Source organism: Pipra filicauda, unplaced genomic scaffold (genome assembly GCF_003945595.2).
Source record: "Pipra filicauda isolate LSUMZ 115617 unplaced genomic scaffold, ASM394559v2 scaffold7_size6619720_pilon, whole genome shotgun sequence".
Taxonomy (NCBI): Eukaryota; Metazoa; Chordata; class Aves; order Passeriformes; family Pipridae; genus Pipra; species Pipra filicauda.
The window spans coordinates 6,343,766-6,362,769 of NW_024104976.1; the positions used below are offsets into that span (position 1 = coordinate 6,343,766).

The following is a 19,004-nucleotide window of genomic DNA, read 5'->3' on the forward strand; positions in this document are numbered from 1 at the left end:
TCCCAGCTCCCCTGAGCCCGGCCCCAGCTCTCACCTGTTGCATAGGGCAGGTTGTACTGTGCCGGCAGCAGCGAGTACCCGAGGTGGTGGTGGTGGTGATGCGTCGAGAGCAGGCGCTGGGAGGGCGATGTGCGGGGTCGGTCGCCGCTCCGTTCTCCTGCTCCAGCTCCCCCGACGCTGCTGCAGCTCCCGCTGCCCCCCACCACCCCACAGCCGCTGCGGTCCCGCTCCTGAGATGTTTTCTCACTTATCTGGAGAGGAGAAAGCAGACACACGCTTAGGGACGTGATCAGCCACCCCAGGGCACGTCTCAGGGTGATACTCCCCACCTTTGCCCAAAGACGCCCCATGAGGTGACCAGGCTCACAGCCCAAAAGCCGTGAGGAGGACACAAGTCCTGTCTGAGGGCAGCTCTTTCCTCACCATGTCCAAACTCCATCTCCCAGCTCAGCCCAGCAGAAGCCATGGGATGGAGACAGCCCCTGCATCTCACCCACTAGCTCCAAGGCTATGGACAAGTGTCACCAGGTTCCTGCAGGGCTTGGAGGAGCCCCAGTGCTTCCCTGGGCCAGCCCTGCCCACAGGTTTGGCTGGTCCATCCCAAAGGATTTGTACTGTGGTAATACACCATGGCTGTGGGTCTCCCACAGCAGCAGGTACAGCAAACCCCATGGCAGGCGGAGCTGCTCCCAGCTGGGTACAGAATCCCAGGACTGTTCCACAGAGCTGGGCGAAGCCAGCGTGCTCCTGACCCTCACCGTGGGTGATTTGCTCTTGTAGTGGCTGGCGTGCTGCTGCAGGATGTCCAGGGCCTTGGACTCTGAGCTGGATTTACAGCTCACGCTGGGGCTGGCTCGGGACTTGTCGCTGTCGTCGCTGCCGGATGCCTTGCTCCCGTACGGAGAGAAGGAATAGCTGGAGGGTAGGTATGATCCTGGGGGGAGAAAAGCAGTCAGAGGGAGGATTCGGGCAGCACAGTGGGAGCACATGGCTCTGTATGTGTGCGAGAGGATGTCCTGCAGCTGCCCCCCATCCCGAGAGCAGGGACAGCTGGGAAGGGACGTCCGCAGGAAGGCCCTGGCTCCCTACCTGGGTAATTCTGCATCATGACGGTGGGCATGGCGCGGTAGCTGGGGTGGCTGGGGTCGTACGACTGGCTGTAGGAGTAGCCGTGCATGTAGGGGATGTAGGACTGGTGCTGCGTGAGGGGTGAGGACACAGGGACATGGACACTGGGCCTGGGGTCCTTCCCCACCATGCGAGGCTCCTCAGGGGGGGTCAGCTTGCACTCGGAGCTGGTGCTCTCCTTCCCATCCTCCTTGGATGTGGCTTCTTTGCTTCTACTCCTTTCTTCCTTCAACTTTCGGTCCCTCTCCTCTTTCCACCGCTCATCCTCCGTCTTGATGTCCGAGTACTTTGCCGGGTACACATACGTCCACATCCGGGGCTCGGCTTCCTGCAAGAACAGCCAACCATCAGAACACCCGCCTCCCCCCAGCCCTGCCTGTCCCAAACCCAGCCTGAGTTCGGAGGAGACCAGTGAACTCCACTCCTCTTCCCCGGGCTCTCCTTGGCCCATCCGTGGCCTCACAGCCCCATCCCTTTTCTGGGCCCCAAGGGAATCTCATGGAGTCCCACCACAAGCAGAGGACAACACGTGTTCTCCAAGGTGATAGTCCCAGCAGAGCCCTGTGGCAAAGCCACGGTGAGGGGCTTCCTCCAGAAGCAAACACCCAGCTGGGCTGGCGGACAGGGCAGGGCATTACCTGTCTGTACCAGAGCACAGGGTCCACCTCCGCTTGCCGGCCACACTCAGAGCCAGCCTTAGTCTCGGCAGCTTCCTTCCCGAGGTGACTGGCCTCACTCAGCTTCACCTTGAGCCCCTCGGCGACCTGGCTGCCAGACAGCTTGGACGAGTCCTCCAGCTTGGGGATGATGACAGATTTGGCCATGTCAGGACCTCCCTGCTCCTTGGGCTTGTTCAGCCCTGACTTGACGAGGTCCGTGAGGCTTGGGGCTTTGGTCAGTGTCGGTGGCATTGGTGGCTTCTGCTTCCACTCCTCTTTGAGCGCTGCCTCCCTCTCTTTCAAGCCCAGGTCTGCCTTCTTCTCCAGACCCCGCTGTTGCTGCTGCTCCAGGCTCTGCCGCTGCTTCTGCTGCTCCTCATACTGCTGGCGGTAAGCAGGGTTGGTGCTCAGCAGGTGAGCATGGTAGCCCTGCTCATTGTAACCGTAGGGCGGCACGTAGGCATACTGGTTGTAGTAGAGGGACTGCATGTACATGTTGGGGCGCTGCTGGATGACTGAGGGCTGCTGGCTGGAGCCACCACCAAGCTCTGCCTTCTTCTCTTCGCAGCCTTCGCTCTTCACCTTCACGTCTGGGTTCTCCTGCTCCTCGTCCTTCTTCAGTTTCAAGGCCTGTGTCTCAGCCACGGACTGCCCGCCGGGGTTCAGGGGACCTGGGCTAGCCTGGGGGTAGCCTGGGGAATAGTACGTTTCAAAGCCTTGGTAGTAGGGAGACTCTTTGCTCTGAGGTTGTGGGGGGAAAAGAGCTTTTTTGGCGCCTTCCTTGACCAACTGCTCCGGATCCTTCGCCTTCACGCTCTCCAGCTTGCCCTCCCCGTCCTCCCCAGCGTCAGAGATGTCTGAGTAGGCTGGGCTGTTGGTCTTCACTGAGCTGGCCTCTGCCCCGTTCTGGGTGACGACATGCAGCGGAGTCAGGGGCTGGGCTGGGTTGGTGTTCTCCAGCCTGCTGGCACCGCCGATGGAGGGGCTGGGTGCGTTGTCGGTGAAGCTGTAGATTTTATCCGCCTCAGCCTTGATGCTGGCGAGCCGGCTCTGGTGGGGGTCAGATGAACCATTCAGCAGCCCCTCGCCTTTCATTCCCAGGTCGCTGGATTCCCCCCGGAAAGGGCTCTTGCCTTCCTCCGCTCTGCAGGCTTTGCCAGGAGTCAAAGGGTTTTCCACCTCCTTGGGCTCCTTCTTCTTCTTGTCTTTCTTCTTCTTTTCCTTGGAAGGGGTGAGGGCAGGGTTGACAGTGAAGGGCTCTCCCATCACTGTTGGCTTGGGCTGGATAGGTTTGAGCTGGGGGCTGTTGGGCATGGTCTGGACCACGGTGGTGGCGAGGCCGGCGGATGAGCCGGGGCTGGCGGTGGTGAGGGTGGCGGTCTGGAAGGTGTAAATTGGCTGCGGGGGGATGGCTGGTGCAATGGGTCTGGCAGACTTCAAGCTTTTGGAAGGGATCTTCTCCTGCTTAGCACCAGAGGCCTTCTTTGACTTGTCCTTATCAACACATCGCTTCTCCAGAGAGTCAAAGTCGTCGTTACTCGTCTCATCAGCCACCGATGGACCATCCTCAGAGCCATCATTGGACAGGGCACCTGGGTCCGTGTCCCCCTCCCCACCCGCCTTCTTCTTACAGGGGACCTTGGTGCTGAACTTGCTGGATGGGGAGGGGCTGTGGGGCTCCATCAAGCGCACCTTGGGAGTGGCCGAGCGAGCTGGTGAGAGCGAGCCCTTCTGAGAGCCGGCGGCCCCATTGCAGCTCCCGACGTCGGCGTGCAGGGAGGGCTCCTCACCATACTCGCTGTCCACGTCCGCCTCCAGCTTGCTGTCGTCGTCTGTGTGCGCGTGGGCCTGGTGGTACTTCAGCCCGTTGATGTGCTTGTACTTCTTGTTACAGTTGGGGTGGGGACAGTCGATGAGGATGGGAGAAGGGCAGTTGCGGTCCAGGACAGCCGGCTCCACCTTGACCGTGGCGGGTGGCACGGTGGCCGAGCCCATCGAGTTCGTGCGGATGCGTTTGCTGCCCTTGGAGTCCTCCGAGCTGGAGTTCACCTCCATGTCAGAGAGGGGTTTGCTCTTCCGCTTGGTGACGGAGGAGGGACTGGCCTTCACGTCTTCGGCCGTGCCACCAGGTGGAGTGCGGTGGTCCGAGGAGTTCTGGCTGCCCCGGCGCCCCTTGCTGTTGGCTCCTGCCCGGGTCTTGCTGCTGTTACTGGTCCCTTTGCTGTCCGAGGCGGCGGCTGCCTCGTTCACTGGCGTGTTGCTGTTGGGGCGCATGCGCTTGCCCCTGCCCCGGCCATTGCGCATCTCCAGGTCGCTGGTGGGAGAGTCACAGAACCTGCCGGGAGGAGGACATGGGAGTTTTAATGGAGAGACAGTCATGGCCGTGGCACGGTGGGGACCCCCTTCTTCCCCTTGCTACCAATCCCATAGACTCATCCCCCCACTGGCCAATAAAGAGGAACTAGAGAGGTCCACCAGGATGTGCTCAACCATCCTCACTTCCCCAGGACAATGGACCTGTGACTGCGAGGGCAAAGAGCCACGGGAGCAGCTCATTTGTGCAGGCAGGAGATGCCAACCCCTGTGGCAGCCCCACAGGCACAGAGCAGAGTGTATGGGGGCTGTATGGGGCTGGGTTTGCCCTCAGTGCCCAGAAGCCCCCGAAGCCCACCACCCACTTACCGGGGAGGAGCCCAGTCGTGCTGTGTGCAGTCCAGCAGCGTCCCCACATACGTCTTGTTCCTCCAGGTGACATTGACCACCAGCATCCCTGCAAGGCAAGGGGAAAGGGTCAGATGGGGCCAGGTTTGATCTAGCAGTGTCAGGGACCTGCCTCTTCAGATAGGCAGGAGGAAGAGCTCAGCTCTAGTGCTGGAGGAAGGCAGCCGAGGGATCCTGGGCTTTTGGGAGAGGTGAGATTCTCTTTTGGGAGAGGCTGGAGGGGCACCAAAATGGAGCTAGAGACCTCCCAGCTCATTCCCTCTCTCAGCACGGCTCTGGCCGGCATCCACTCAACCTCTCCTCCTCTTCCTTATTTTCGTGGGGATGCTAAACTCAGCCATCCCCAAAAGGCTGTGGGATCTGGTGGGGGGGCTGAAGATCCACTATAACTGCATGTGCATTCAGGTAGGGTAAGGAAGGCAATCTCTGGGGAGTGAGGGCTGGGAAGCCCCCAGGGGAAATGCAGAAAGCCCTCAGCAAGCCTGTGGGCCCCAATGTGGAGCTGCAGACACACCAGTGGGGCTGTGACACCCCCTGAGTGTGGTCATGAATCTCATGGCTCTCTGGAAAATGTCATTACTGCCACTAGATGGCAAGCTGAGCTCAGCATTCCCGCTCAGGCGACTATCCCTGGCAGGAAAACCCAATCCTGGTGGAACAACCCCATGTTGCTTTGCTCCAGCATCTCCAGTGACACCCCTTTGCCCTATATCTCCACCTGGAGAGGCATCTATGAGGCCACATCCTCCTCTTTCAGAGCAAAGGCATTCAGAAAACTCAGAGTTTCAACTTTCTCCCACTAATTCAGAAGAGGAGCAGCCTGGCTCACACTCATGCTAAGGCCGTGGACTCTCAGCACCACTTTTGGGAGGCAGAGGGGTCTTCCACAGCATCCCTCAGCATTGGGGCACCTCCTCCCTGCCATAAATTTCTGATTTCCGCACTAGTAGAGCGGATTCCATTTTGCCAAGCACGTTTATCCAAGCAAGGTAAAACTCAGGAGATAGGAAACGCGTTCGCAAGGGTTGATGAGCGCAGCGAGATATACGGCCCCGGGAGATGGATGGAGCTGAGGGAGCCTGGAGCAGCTGTGCCTGAAGCATGTTTATAAATCTCAGCCCACAATCCCTGTTGTGCTGTGCCAGCAGCCAGCTGCAGACTCCGGCATGGATAATACATGGAGCTGAGGTCCGACATGTGGGTTTCCCTCAGAAAGAGAAATGAAATTCAGACCTTCTCTTTCTCCTTCTCCTCCAGGAAAACATTGGGAGCAGGTCATGGGAAGACACAGTGCCAGCACACAGCCAAAACCCACAACTGGCTCATCCCTGTGAGCAGGAATGGCTGGGTCCTGCCTTTGGAGGAAGGTGCTGAGGACCTGCCTTAACATGGACATGGGCAAGATATGATGATGGAGATGACCTGAGATAGAAACCATGGCCCACACGTGGAGGGATGGATAGGAAGAGGGGAATGCTAGTCCCAGGCATCCCAAGAAGGGCACATGGAATGTGCTCTTCTATCTCTGTTCCTCCTAATGCAGCGTTTTTTGGCAGGCAGGAGCCTGTCCACCTTTCCTTAAAACCCAAAGAAGCTGCTGGCTGCATCCTGTGCCCCAACCCAGCCCCACCATTCCCAGGACACCCCTGTGGGGCTGCTGTGGGATGCTCCCAGGAGCTGCTCAAGGACCTGGCAGCCACTGAGGAGCAAGCAGCCCTAACCTGGACCCCACCCCTCCCAGTCCCTCTGCCCTCCCTGCCAGTTCAATCCCTCTTTGAGCTGGCGAAGCCCACATGCGCCACTGGAAGTTAATTGCGTGACAAGCCACTGGAGTCCCTTGTGTATCTCAGGGCCAAAGTCTGATATTAGAAAGGAGGTGCTGGCGTTTTTTCACTCCCTGCCACCGCAATCACAAGAGAGAGATGAAAGAGGAAAGGGCGAAGTGAGCCAGCACTGTCCCTCCCTTCCCTGTTGGAACACCAGCCCTCCAACACACATCAGCCTATATTTAACCCACTGCAACCAATCATACCAAATCCCTTCCTAATCCTCCAACAATAACCCAGGACAATTTAAACCCTGGGATAGATCCTAAGCAGCTTTTTTCACCCACCATGTCCCCCTCCCGTGGCAGGATGATGGGCAGGCACAGGCATGGCAAGAGTGGGCAGTAAGGACGTAACACCCCTGCGCCTCCGAGAATGGAGGTGCTCTTGAAGAGGAGGAATCCCACTTGGATAACTCCAATCCCACCTGGTTTCATGGGAAGATGACACCTTTGAAGCTCTTAAGGAATCAACACCACTCAAGTCTAGGTGCAAACCACTCAGCACCCTGGTCACCAACTGTTCCCATCACTGCAGAGTCGCATTCTGGCTGGAAAAATTAAGGGTGGATGATAGTGTAAGGTTGCCATCCAGGTTGGCAATGTATGAAAAAATCATGGGATTATGCAGGATGGAGGACAATGCTGCTGTGGGCACCAGGAGCCACTGTATTAGTGCACGTTTCACCTCTTTTCAAAGATGAATCTCCCAAGCCCAACCAAGAACATCCCCATGAATTCCTCCTCTAGCTGCATCACTTCCAGAATGCCCTGACTTTGGGATGCCCCTTCTTCCATGAACTTCTCCTCCAGCTGCATTGTCTTCTTCTTCACTTCCCCTCCAGCTGCATCACTTTCAGGATGCTCCAGCTTCTCCATAGACCCTGCACATGTGCAAAGATCCTGGCCATAGTGCCCAGGCTTTGGAACACAACACCCCAAGGTCTTCATGGCCAGCATGCCAGGAAAGCAGGGGACACCACGGGGCAAGGGATGGCCAGCACAAGCATCACCTCACCCACTGAGGAGCAATCACTCACCAATGACCATCACAGGCAAAATTTTCCTTGGGGAAATCTTCTGTCATACCTGACAAATTCGGTGGCCTTCTACAACAGAGTTCCAGTGCTGGTAGATGAGGGAAAAGTGACTGATGTCATCTATCTGGACTTGTGCAAAGCATCAAACACTGTCCCACATGGCATCCTTGTCTCTAAACTGGACAGACATGGATTTGATGGATGGACCACACAGTGGATAAGGAACTGGATGGATGGTCACACTCAAAGAGCTGTGGTCAATGGCTTCCCTGTGAGGGTGGTGAGGCCCTGGCACAGGTTGCCCAGAGCAGCTGGGGCTGCCCCATCCCTAGAAGTGTTCAAGGCCAGGTTGGATGGGGTTTGGAGCAACCTGGTCTAGCGGAAGGTGCCCCTGCCCATGGTCCCTTCCAACCCAAACCACCCTGTGATTTTATGATTCTATGAAACATCATTAAAGCAAATGAGAAAGCCACATGTTCGCTCCACACTCTTCCTGCATCAGTCTTAAAAACACACCTCCTGATTCTGGAGCCAAGCAGACACGGATAAGAAGACTGTAGTGTGTACGCAGAGGAGGGTGTATCCCTTTGGAATCCCCAAAGCCCACCCATTGCAGTGCAATCTTGGCACATCCTCCATTTCAAACATCCTTGGGCACTACCCAAGGCTGTGGGTGATGATGTTTGACGTGCAAAACCAGCAAACGTGGGTCAGGCTTCCTCACAGTTAGAGTAAAACCTTCCAGTTTTTACCTTCGCCCTCCCATCTGTCTCCATTCTCTCCCCATCTACTGTATCTCCCTCCTGCTCCAAGCGAGGACATGTCCACAGTGGCATCTTCCACCCCTGAGGATGCTCACACTCCATCGTACCCTCAAGAGAAGTTTGCCAAAGGACAATCCAAACACCTGGAGTGTGCAGTGCTCGGCCATGGGTGACCTGCCACCACCATCCCAGCATGGAGCTGGAGGAAGGGACGTGGAGTGTACTGACATTTTCCAGGTGCTGCCACCCCACGATCCTTGTTGCTCAGAGGTTTTGTGCTTGTTTCGGCTGCAAACAGCACTGGTGTGCTGCTGGATCCTAGTCTGCTCACAGGGAGCAGAGCTGAGGAGGTGCTGTGCTCCGAGCCAGGTGACACCAGCTCCACCGAGGGGGATGGAAGGGACCTGGCAGCTAATGAGGCAGCAGAGTGATGTGTCAGGGAGCACAAAATCATCACTCCCTGCCAATTCCTGGTTGAGAGGTAGTGCCATGGGAGCCATTTCTGTTCTCCCCTCCCTTTTCCCCTGCTCATTCTAGAGAATGAGATGATCTTCAAGGTCCGCCCCAACCCAAACCATTCAAAGATTCTGTGATTCTAAGTTTGATGCAAGTCAAGAGCTGTTCCTGCTGCCCACAGTCCTTCCAAGCGGCTCAGTGAGGCTGCTACATCCCAAGGGAGATGGATTCCTCTGGGTGAGGTGCTGAGATCCTTCTGGAGATCTGGAGGGCAGTCTCCAGGTGCTGGAAGCACCTCATTTGGCTGTGGAGACATGCCCTTGGTGTAGTTTTCTCCCCCGTACCCTTTGGGCGAGAGGAGATGCTCACGACATCCAAAACACTTCACAAGCTCCAGCTTTGGACAGCCAGGTCAAGCATCACCACCAGTGAAAATGGGAAGGCAGGAGGGAGATGCCAGGCAAAAAATAGGGATGGTTCTACCCTGCCTTTTCACTCGAGGACGGGAGATGCCGCTATAACCAGAGCCAACACATGCAGCCGACCAGAAGCAACCAAAGGAAACGTCAGGGCTCGTCTTCTGCAGGGCTGGCTGGATGTGAAATCCTTGCTCCCGACGGTGGCAACCATCAGCAGCCGGCAGAGAAGGATCTCTGTGTGAGTTCACTGAATTACCACAGACTAAAAATATCGGGGCTGTGGGAAATGGCAGGACGCCTCCAAGGCATGCTCCGAAACGGTGGCTGCAGAAGTGAGGGGTAATGCAGACGGACAGGCAGACAGGCACAGAGCTTCACGGTGGGATGAGGAGCAGGGGAAGAGGGAGGGGAGAACAGAAACTGCTCTCATGGCACTGCCAGAAATTGGCAAGGGAGAATGATTTTGTGCTCTCTGCCTCAGGGATATTCAGTTTATCCCTCCTGGCATGGCCATCATAAGCCTCTCCTGATTTCCATCCAAAAAAACCCATACAAGCTCTCATCAGCTTTGCTGCTGCCCGTGGGGGTCTCTAGCAGTCCTGGGATTTTCAGGCAACTCTGCAGCTCTGGGGATTTTGGGTTGAGGAAAGTCACAACAGAAGAACAGACTGATGGGGACAGGGAGGTGGGGGAGCTCCATGAGTGGGGGGGTGCCGATGCTCCTCTGCAGTGCTGCGTGTCCCAACCCCCAGCCCGGCTGTGCCTCAGGTTCCCCATTGAAGGTGCTGCATCCTGTAAAGCGATGGGGCTCTTGCAGACCTGGAACCAGCAGTGCCGGTGCTGGGAGCTCAGCAGAGACCTTCCGCAGGTCTCCTCAGAGCACCTTCCCCCAGCAGATCCTCCAGTTCCTGAGATGTGCAGAGCAGGGCTCTTGAACATTCCTGCTTCTTGTTTCCTTCTCCCAGATTTTGTAATGTGTGATGTCCTTCTCCCTTGGAGCACCATAAAAAACACGTAGGCTCCCAGCTGCCTCGATCCGGATGAGTTTTTCCATATGGAACAGATGTTGAAGCAGAGAGGGTAGAGGAGTGCAGAGGTCCCCATTCCAAGCTAGACATCCCAGTCTTCCTCAGCATGGTCCATGCATTCCTCTCTTCCCAATAGCTCAAGTGCTATTTCTCAATACGCTTTTTCCACAGGGAACAACTTCTGTGCTCACATCAGGGGCCACTGCAGCACTCAGTCCTGCACCAATCAGTGTTTCAAAACCAGTTTCCCAGTAGGGAGAGGGGGAAGGCAAACTGGGCCCGTCCCTGTCCTCCCAAAGCACAGGGCAAGAAGGGAACCCCACTGAAAGCAGCTCACAGGAACACAGATTTCAGTTCAGCTTCCACTGAGGATAAAGGCAGTCACAGTGAGAAGCAGCCAGGGATAAAAGCCAACAGCTTTGTTCTCTGCATGGAATAGCGATGGGAGAGTGGGAGCAGATGTCCAAGAGGAGCGCATGGATACCTGGCTGAGATGACTGTCAACCAGCCTCCACCACTGCTGTTCTCTCACCTTTGTGCTTCCAGGCTCTTTCTGCTTCCAGACACAAGTACAAGGAGCTCACCCCGCACTTCCCAAGGCAGAAACCTCCAGCACCCCAGCAAGGCTGGAGGGAAGGCTGGGTTCCAGTGCTTGCCGTGGGCTGCTGAGCCACCTATTCATCCCTGTGTTCCTTGGCAGAGCCTCAACAGCAACGAAAACCCATCAAAGAACCTGGGAAAGCAAACCAAGCTGTGCGCAGATGAGACGAGCTCCAGTGGAAAAAAAAGATTCGATTGGCTTGGCAAGAGAGCCGAGAGGCTGATCTCCTGCCGAGTCGATTTTGAGAGCTCTGCTGGTGTTTTTTAATCCAGCAGGAGATTTCTGCTGCCTCCCAGGGTTTGAGCGTTTTTGTGACAGACCTGCGGGTTGCCAAGCAAAAATGAAGTCAACTCCGTTGAATTCCCGTGCCGGCTGGCACGGCCTTTCCCCGGCACCTCCGGAACAAGTCAGCTCTTGTCGAGAGGCAGAGAAATGGCAGCTCAGATTTTTGCCCGCTGTCTGAGCAAGGAGAGAACACAACGAGCGGGGCTGACGCAAGTATTGGCCCATTACTCCCTTTGCCGGACGGATTACAGGCCGCTCCCACACGGCTCCTCTGTCCTGACCACCCAGCTGGTGGCGGGAAAGCCCAGGACGTGCCAACAAATGGCACAGCAGGGACATGGGAAGGAAGGGACTGCCACAACTCCACCAGGACACTGGTGGAGAGCGAGGAGCTCTGTGACACTTACCGTCCTCCGTCTCCTGCCAGACAATGCCCTCCAGGTTCACGCTGGTCCCGGGCTCGCAGGGGCCCAGGCACTCGGGCTCGGTGGCCAGGGCCACGTCACAGGTGTTCACTCCCACCGAGCGGGTGCGTACCATGATCTGCTCGCACGGCGACGAGATGTCGTTGTTGACCACAGGCACGAGGAGGTGCAAGGGCAACACCGCGGGCGTAGAGACCGGAGACTCCATCTGTGGGGAAGGAGAAACACGTGGTCACCGTCAGGAATACTGTCGGGAACATGGAAGGGAGAACAAGTATCAACAGGCATCTACATTCCTGGAGAACCACAAGCCCAGGGCTGCCACCTTCAGTTGACGTCCCACACCCTGTCAGAGGACAAGGATCTCACAGGGCTGTCCCACCCTGGTGTGCCCATACCCACGTAACCCTGGGGAGCCGGCGCTTTGGAGTCACAGAGATCACACCCAGAAATCCTGCAGGAGATATCTGCGCTCCTGCTTGAAAGAGCTTCTGCCAAGTTCCTTCCCCGACGGCTTCTGTAATCATCCCTGCTGGGGATGCCTCTTGGCTATGGCTCAGATGTTAATGCAGCCAATGACTTTGGACCTGATGGCTCATTAGAAGAGCTTCTGCTCAACTGGCAGGACAGGACAAACGAGTAGTGGTCTCCTTCCAGCACCAAATCTACCCTATGACCACCTGAAGACGCAGTCACTTGGATCATATCCCTCTTCCCTGTGCAAGTGTCTGCTTTAGAGCCTGATCCAGCCATTGTGCTCTCCTTGCACATGGAAACCACATTCCATGACCAGAGCTGGGCTTGGAAAGCCAACAAGCCAACATGCCAAGTGAAAGCCCAGCCAAGCCACCCTGCCGCTGACAAGCCAAGATCCTTGGCTGCTCTGCCACGCAAGCAGATTACAGCAATGTCAGGAGCAGGATGGCTGATGGGCTGATTCTGCACTGGCCAAGGGAAGGGCTGGGGGGGTAACTTCCTGTCCTTCAGGGTTCACCAGCCAAGCCAGGCACAGCCAGCCAGCCCCTTGCCTTGGCTCATGAGGATCTGCAGCAGCTGTGGGCAAGCTGCTCTTTCTCAGCTCAGATCTTCTCTCTTCACCATCTGGATCTGGATCAGATGCTGGGCAACCTCAGAAGAGAAGCAGGCTGAGGAAACTCATCACATCATCAGCGAGCACTCACCTGGGCTATGGTTTCAAGCAGGGGAAGATCCCTCTAGAGCACCCAGTATACTACACCCAGAGAGTCCCCCTAAACCTCTGCTGAGGGGAGACCTGGAGAGCCCATGTTCATGGTCACCAAATGTGGGTACGACACCAGCCTATGACCACTTCCATCCTTGCTCCTGACTCCCACCCTGGTCCTGACCAGCTGCCAAGTTCACCTGCTCCCCTCTCTTGCTCCCACACCTCTATCCTTTAATCTGACTCCAGCAGAACCTTGCACGTCCAACCTCACCCACCCCACACAACACAGCAAGTGGCTAGAGAATCCCACCTCCTCACCAACTCCTGACCCCACAGAGCCTCCCTGCATCCCCAGCGACACAAATCTCTAGGCATAGAGAGAACATCACATTTGCCAGCGGCTTCTGCCTGCTCCCACAGGGGTGGCTGTGGGCAGGGGGTGCAAATGTGACCCTCGTGGAGAACTGCGAGACCTTCTGGCTCTGCCAGTGCAAGTGGATTTGCTCTTCCAGCAGGAGAACACAAAGCATCTTCTGTCTGCAGCCCTCTCCTTGTCCTCCTGCATCCATCATCTCTCCAGACAGCTCGTCAGAGCACATCCACCCCACTGGGCATTCAAGATGGCCCATAGGTCTGAAGCAGCAGTGGCTGGACTACATGTTCCCCTCTGCCAGCAGCATAGCTTGTGTTCCACAGCTCTTTTTCCCACAATTACCTCCAACCTCCCACCAGCAGGACCAACTCTCCCCCAGGAGCCCAACCTCACCTCCAAGGCTGCCCAACTGCATCCCATGGGATTAGAGGAAGGTGGTTTTGGTATAAAACAACCCCAGGAGGCTGCCAGAGGAGCTGCCAAGAGGCTCCCACCCCCCAAAAAAATCACCCCCCCAAAACACAGCAACCTCATCTCGCGCATCTCGCTGGATCCAGGACAAGATGCTCCAAGGAAGCGTGAGGCTCCTTTGAAGGGGCTCCTCAACGCCACATTTTGCAAACCACAAGCCAGTCTCCAGCAATGGGAGAGCCAGGGAGGCACCAGGCAGGATTGCCTGGCTCAGGTGGGCACCAGGAACAGCCCAGGGGGTGATGGGGACCGCTTGCCCCCATTTCCCCCATCACCCTGGGAGCGGCGGCTGCATGTGCACGTCAAAGACCTGTGGGTTCTGAAACCGTTCAGCTTCCTTCCACTCTGCAACAGAAACCACAGCGCAGCACAGGAGCGTTTAATTACAGTTCCAGCTCTGCTAATTATCGCCCGGTCACATTCGTAATCTGCATTATGCCATGGTGCATAATAAGCAGCTCGCTGAGATCTCTCTAATAAGCGAGGCGGCTTGATGGGATTTCATATCTCACCCTGCTCTGGAACAAATAGCCTCTTTCAGCAGCTGTGGGGAGACAAGGCGGCTCTCCTGCTCCCTCGCCCAAAGCTCCAGAGCAAAACAAGAAGGGCCAGGGTGGTTCTTCAGGGGTGAGGGCAGGAACAGAGGTTCCTCACTGGAACATATCCAAAAAAAGCCAAAAGCCAGGCTGGAGGACAAGACAGATGGATCAATTCCTGGATTCACCTCCCCCCCTGCATGTGTCCTGGTGGCACACCATTTCATCCTCCTGCTTCCCCAAGCAAGGTCAGGAGATGCAGGATGGCTGGGGGAGCCCTGGGTACTATGGAGCAGCTCTGCCAGCCACTCTCCCCCTCGGTGGGCACCCAGCTCCCTCCACCTAGGGAAATGCTGGCAAGGGGGTGGTGGGCAGCACTCAGCCCGCAGAGCAGTGGCTTTCACGTTGCCTCCGGCTGTCAGGGATACACTAGTAGAGATCCCTGGCTCCCAAAGCCAGTCCTGCGCCTTCTGGCCATCCCCCTTAAGACTTCTAGGCCCTAAATCCCCTTTGCAGAAGGAAAATTTATTTCTCTTTCCAAGCTGGGTAGGCTCTAAGGTTAAATGCTGGCTACACACTCGCTGCTGGAGGGAGCTGGTGTGTCTCCAGCCACCCCTGTGCAGGAGTTACGTGGGGTGAAGCCTCCCGGTGCCGGCGCTGGCCGTCCGTGGCCACCCGCCGCTGCCTCCCCTAATGAAAGCCCTTTGTGTTTCTGGTGGAGGCTTTCCCATCACGAGGAACGTGCTTTCACCACCGCCGAGGACAGAAGTGGAACTGAGCCAAGCCTGGGCGGCGGCGGCCAGAACAGGCGCTGCTCGATGGGGGAAAAGCAAATCCAGGGAGAGTCCGAGGCAATACCGCCGGCACCACGTGATGCCAGGCTCTGGGGGGGTAATTAAAACCTACCCCTTGTTATAGCCCCCGCTGGAAGGTGGGATGGGGTCCCACATGAAGGGAAGCACAGTGTGGGTGTTGGTATAGGGAGATGCACACAAAGCAGCTCCTGCCATCTTAGAGCTGTGCCAGCAAGGGTTCGTTAGCATCAGTCATTAAAGGGGCACCACAGCACCAATTAGCTATTGGGAGAAAGAGGGCAAACCAAACATAAATACACCCCACAAATTTTGATGCTGTCCCCTGAACCACCTAGACCACTCATTCGTATTTCTAAGAATTTTGGTTTGCCCCCAGTAATCAAAGTCTGGCAAGAAAAGTGCATTCTGGAGCAATAAGAGCCAAGAGTGATGCCAAAACCCCAGAGAAGAGCAACCAGCAGAGATGTCTGTGGTGCATCTACAAGGGCAGAGAGGATGTGAAGTGTAGGGCACCCCCAGAGCTGCAACCTGTCAGTCAGCCAGGACCTTGCAGGGCTCAGTGTGAGATCATCAATGCACCCGAGGTGGTTCTAGGCTCCAGTGAACCCCCACGTGAAGGAGCTACGCCGTGCATGGCCTGTTTCTCTCATTTAGAAGGTCCTTTCACTCCTGCAGACATAGAGACAACAAAAGCCAAGAGGGAGCTTTATTACTGGTCACAAACTCACAGCTGTGTGTGTGCCAGGAGACAAAACATGGACCAGAACTGCTCCATCAAGGTGCACTGCTGGAGGCTGCAGCCAGCATGTCCCATGTCACTGCATGGCTCAGCCCAACCTTTGAGACCTTTGATGTTGTCACTCCTGCCGTGCTCAGTCACTACATCCCCCATGGATCCTTATTCAGAGTAGGAGCTGGGAACATGAGCTTCCAGCTCCATAGAGAGAGATAACCAGGGAGCAGACAGATCCAGATGACAAGAATCTTTGGTGGGCATCTCAAAACCTCCAAACCACAGCACTCACGGTGCCTCTTCCCCACTGCTGACCGTGGCAGGGATTTCAAAAAGTCTTTTCCAACCTGACCTCCAAAGCTGGGTATGCAGAGCATGAAGACAAATCCCTTTGTTGGCTCTGGTGCCCACCATGCCTACGATTCCATCTCGAATCCACTTGCAAGCAGAGCTCCCAGTCATGTCCCCCAGCAGCAACATCCCGACACACTGGAGGTACTCAAGGCAATTATATGGCGTGGAAAAGGATCCAGAAGATCCCCTCCCCAAACAGCACAGGTGGCACCAAACCCTGACTGTTTGCTGGCTGAATTTCTCCAGCAAGAAAGTAGCCAATAAGAGCTTCCAACAAATCCACACATGCAGAGAAATAATGATGGCACAAGCAGCAGGTCCAAGGATGGAGCTGGAAGTGTGGTCTGGGGCACTGATCCCAATGCTGCTGCCTGTTGCTCTTCCCTCTTGCTATAGTAGGAGGTTGAGGTTGCTGACACCAAGATGTGAAAAAAGAAATCTGTTCTAGAAGACAGTTTCCCTTCCTTGGATAAACTCCAGCTCAAATAAGCGAAGCCAGCTATTTCTATGGACCACAGGAACACAGTCAGGGAAGACACTGGGTACCTTAGTTGGCAAATCCAAACCCACAGGACAACAAGGCAGCTGCTCCGAGAAAAAAGGACTGACATTTCCAACAGCCCCTCTAGCAAGAAGCAGTAAATGCCACAAGGAAGGATCAATACTTCCATGTGCTCCCACATGCACACAGGGGAGAGGGCTCAGCATCACACTCCTTGAGTTTGCTCCACAGAAGACAGGAGAGTCTGCAACCTCCTGGCCAGAGCCATCACTGAAGAGCCGGGCAATTAGGATGGGAAGTAAGGATTTTTAAGGAGCAGAGGTCCCAATTTCCCAGCCCCAGGCTGGATGGGAGATGGTGAACACGTTCCCAGACATTCCGGACTGGTTCTGCCACCCAAGACTTTCACCATCTCCCTGAAACCAAACCAGGAGAGGCCAATTCCCCACCACAGTTCTTGGCAACTTGTCCCTGGTGCTCCTCACCATCTGCTCCCACCCTCCAGATACCTGCTTGAGATTCATGGCATCTCCCAGCCGCAGGGTTACTGATGCCAAGGTGTAACAGGAAGGCTCTGCCTCCAAAAGGTGCTTCCCTGTCCTCTCCCGGCCATGACAAGCACCCCAGCTTGAGATGCAGGAGGAGGTTTGCCTCCACCCATGCAAACTCCTTTCCTCACTAGCAAGTCCCTGTAGAAGGGCCAGAGGAAATGGTGGCCAACTCAGACTCATCTTTATCTGAGCACTTTGGGGAGGACCTGGCTGGGGAGGCCTGACCTGGCCTCATGTAGGCAGGCCAGAGGAACCAAAGCCTGGAGGAGGATTTCTGCACAAAGCTCATGGCCCCAACGCCAACACCGTGTGTATTCCCCTGGGCCTGAGGCCTGATTAAAGGACCCGCTCTTTTTATCTTATCCAATACACTAAATTGGCCTTGAGTCTTTTTCTCCACAGTCTCTTTAGGATACAGTTTGTCACTGCTGAAAACAGACGTGGCCATAGTTAATGGGAATATCGGGGTGCGACATCCTACCCCGTAATGCCGGAGGTACAACTCCCACCATGGCACCAGTGAGGGACTGATCCAAACAGCCAGGTGATACAAACAGCCGGATGCCTATCAACCCCACCACATTGCTGGAGAAATGCAAATACAACCCAGCACGACCTCCAACGAGCCGCTTTCTCTCTGCAGCAGAGAGGGGATAAAATCCCTGCTTGAACACAGCCGGGCTTATCTGAGCACTTGCAGCATTTCAAGATCAAGAGGAGGCAGACGCCGCAGAGGCACAGTCTTGCATATTACTGTGGCTTCAATAAAGCCAGGAATAGTATCCAAGGCAGACGTGCTGGCACCAAGTCACCTGCTCCAACCACTTACAAGACTATCAGATCTGCTGTCGGAAGGGAAAAAAAAAGGTGTCTCCAGTAGGAGGGAGGTAGCGAAGAGCAGCGATGAAAGGGGACAGGTGATGTGAGCGAGAGACATGGGAAAAAAATCCAAGCTGGGACCTCCGTGCATTGGTCCCACCAGTTGACTGAGAACATGTTGTTGAGTCTCTGTTCACCTATCACCAACCACTGAAATCCCATGTAGAGGCGGCAATGGGCACTCCTCCTCTCTTGAATTAAAACGCAAAGCAGCTTGTTTGGTGGGGAAAAGGGGAGAGATCCCGTGTGGAAAAGCACTGGAGATGTGTCTGTGTCACAGAGATAGCTGGAAACATGAAGCCCACAAGTGTCCTTCACACTGACCAACTCAGTATTTGGCCTATTCTTCAGCATCAGTGCTGCCACGGTCACCAGAGTCATCTATACCTCTGGCCGTGTTGTCCAAGCAGGAAAGTTCTGATGACAGCAAGCAGCTTCCCACTGGGAACCCAGATCCCACACATATTAAGCCCTGCAACCTGCACCCACCCTCCTGTCAACATGGCCAACACTGCTGATGTGTGCTTGGCTTCTCACATCCTGCATCCTCCAACATCTCCTGTCGACACCAGCTGTGTGTCCTTAAAGCCAGGATGCTATGTGGAAGAACCACCACGGGGCAGAGTCTTGCTTTTGCTTATTCTCTTTCCTCCAAAATAACCAGGCAACTGTACCCAAGGATCCGAGCAGTGCTCAGCAGCCACCGTTAACACCTGCACTCGCTGACCAGCACATCAGGGCAGGCAAAGGAGAACATAAAAGGTTTCACAAGCGCCTCAGTGTGTCAACCTCCTGGAAGGAGGATATAAATCTATGAGACCTTTCACGAATCACTTGCTGTGATGCAGCTCCAGCCACTGTTAAAAGCTGGCTGATAACCACCAGATCCATAAACCTGGCCAAAGGACACCGAGGTTGCAAACAGCCAAGCTAGAGACATCCCTAAAACCCAAATCTGCAAGGCAGGCAAGGGAAATCACATCAGAAAGCAGCATTTTCATGCCAAGTGGCTTTAACCCACCTACAGGGTCTGTGTTTGTGCTATAGAGCACCCTGAGCACCAATCACAGGTTCATCCAGGAACAACCCACCACCAACTAGGGATGAAGAACATATTGCAGAGCTTGGCATCTCCATTTAGGCAGATCAACAGGTCAATCTGAAAGAGGCTGAAAACAGGCTCCTGGAGACAGTGAGAACACAAAAGTTACCACCAAACCTTGGCCAGGATTAGCAATCAAGGACCACAAGCC

The 19,004-nt window shown here is 55.6% G+C and overlaps 1 protein-coding gene across 6 annotated transcripts in view; it reads right to left on the bottom strand.

The window, feature by feature from the left end:
* Positions 1-19,004, bottom strand: part of ZNF609 (zinc finger protein 609) — a 64,512-nt gene that overhangs the window by 2,605 nt on the left and 42,903 nt on the right. For all 6 annotated transcript variants that reach the window (XM_039390080.1, XM_027741850.2, XM_039390076.1 and 3 more), the window contains exons 3-8: positions 11,334-11,559; positions 4,470-4,557; positions 1,767-4,122; positions 1,090-1,456; positions 759-934; positions 35-251 (exon numbers count right to left, since the gene is read on the bottom strand). In XM_039390080.1, coding sequence (XP_039246014.1) covers positions 35-251; positions 759-934; positions 1,090-1,456; positions 1,767-4,122; positions 4,470-4,557; positions 11,334-11,559 — 3,430 coding nt within the window. The remainder of the gene's footprint in view (positions 1-34; positions 252-758; positions 935-1,089; positions 1,457-1,766; positions 4,123-4,469; positions 4,558-11,333; positions 11,560-19,004) is intronic.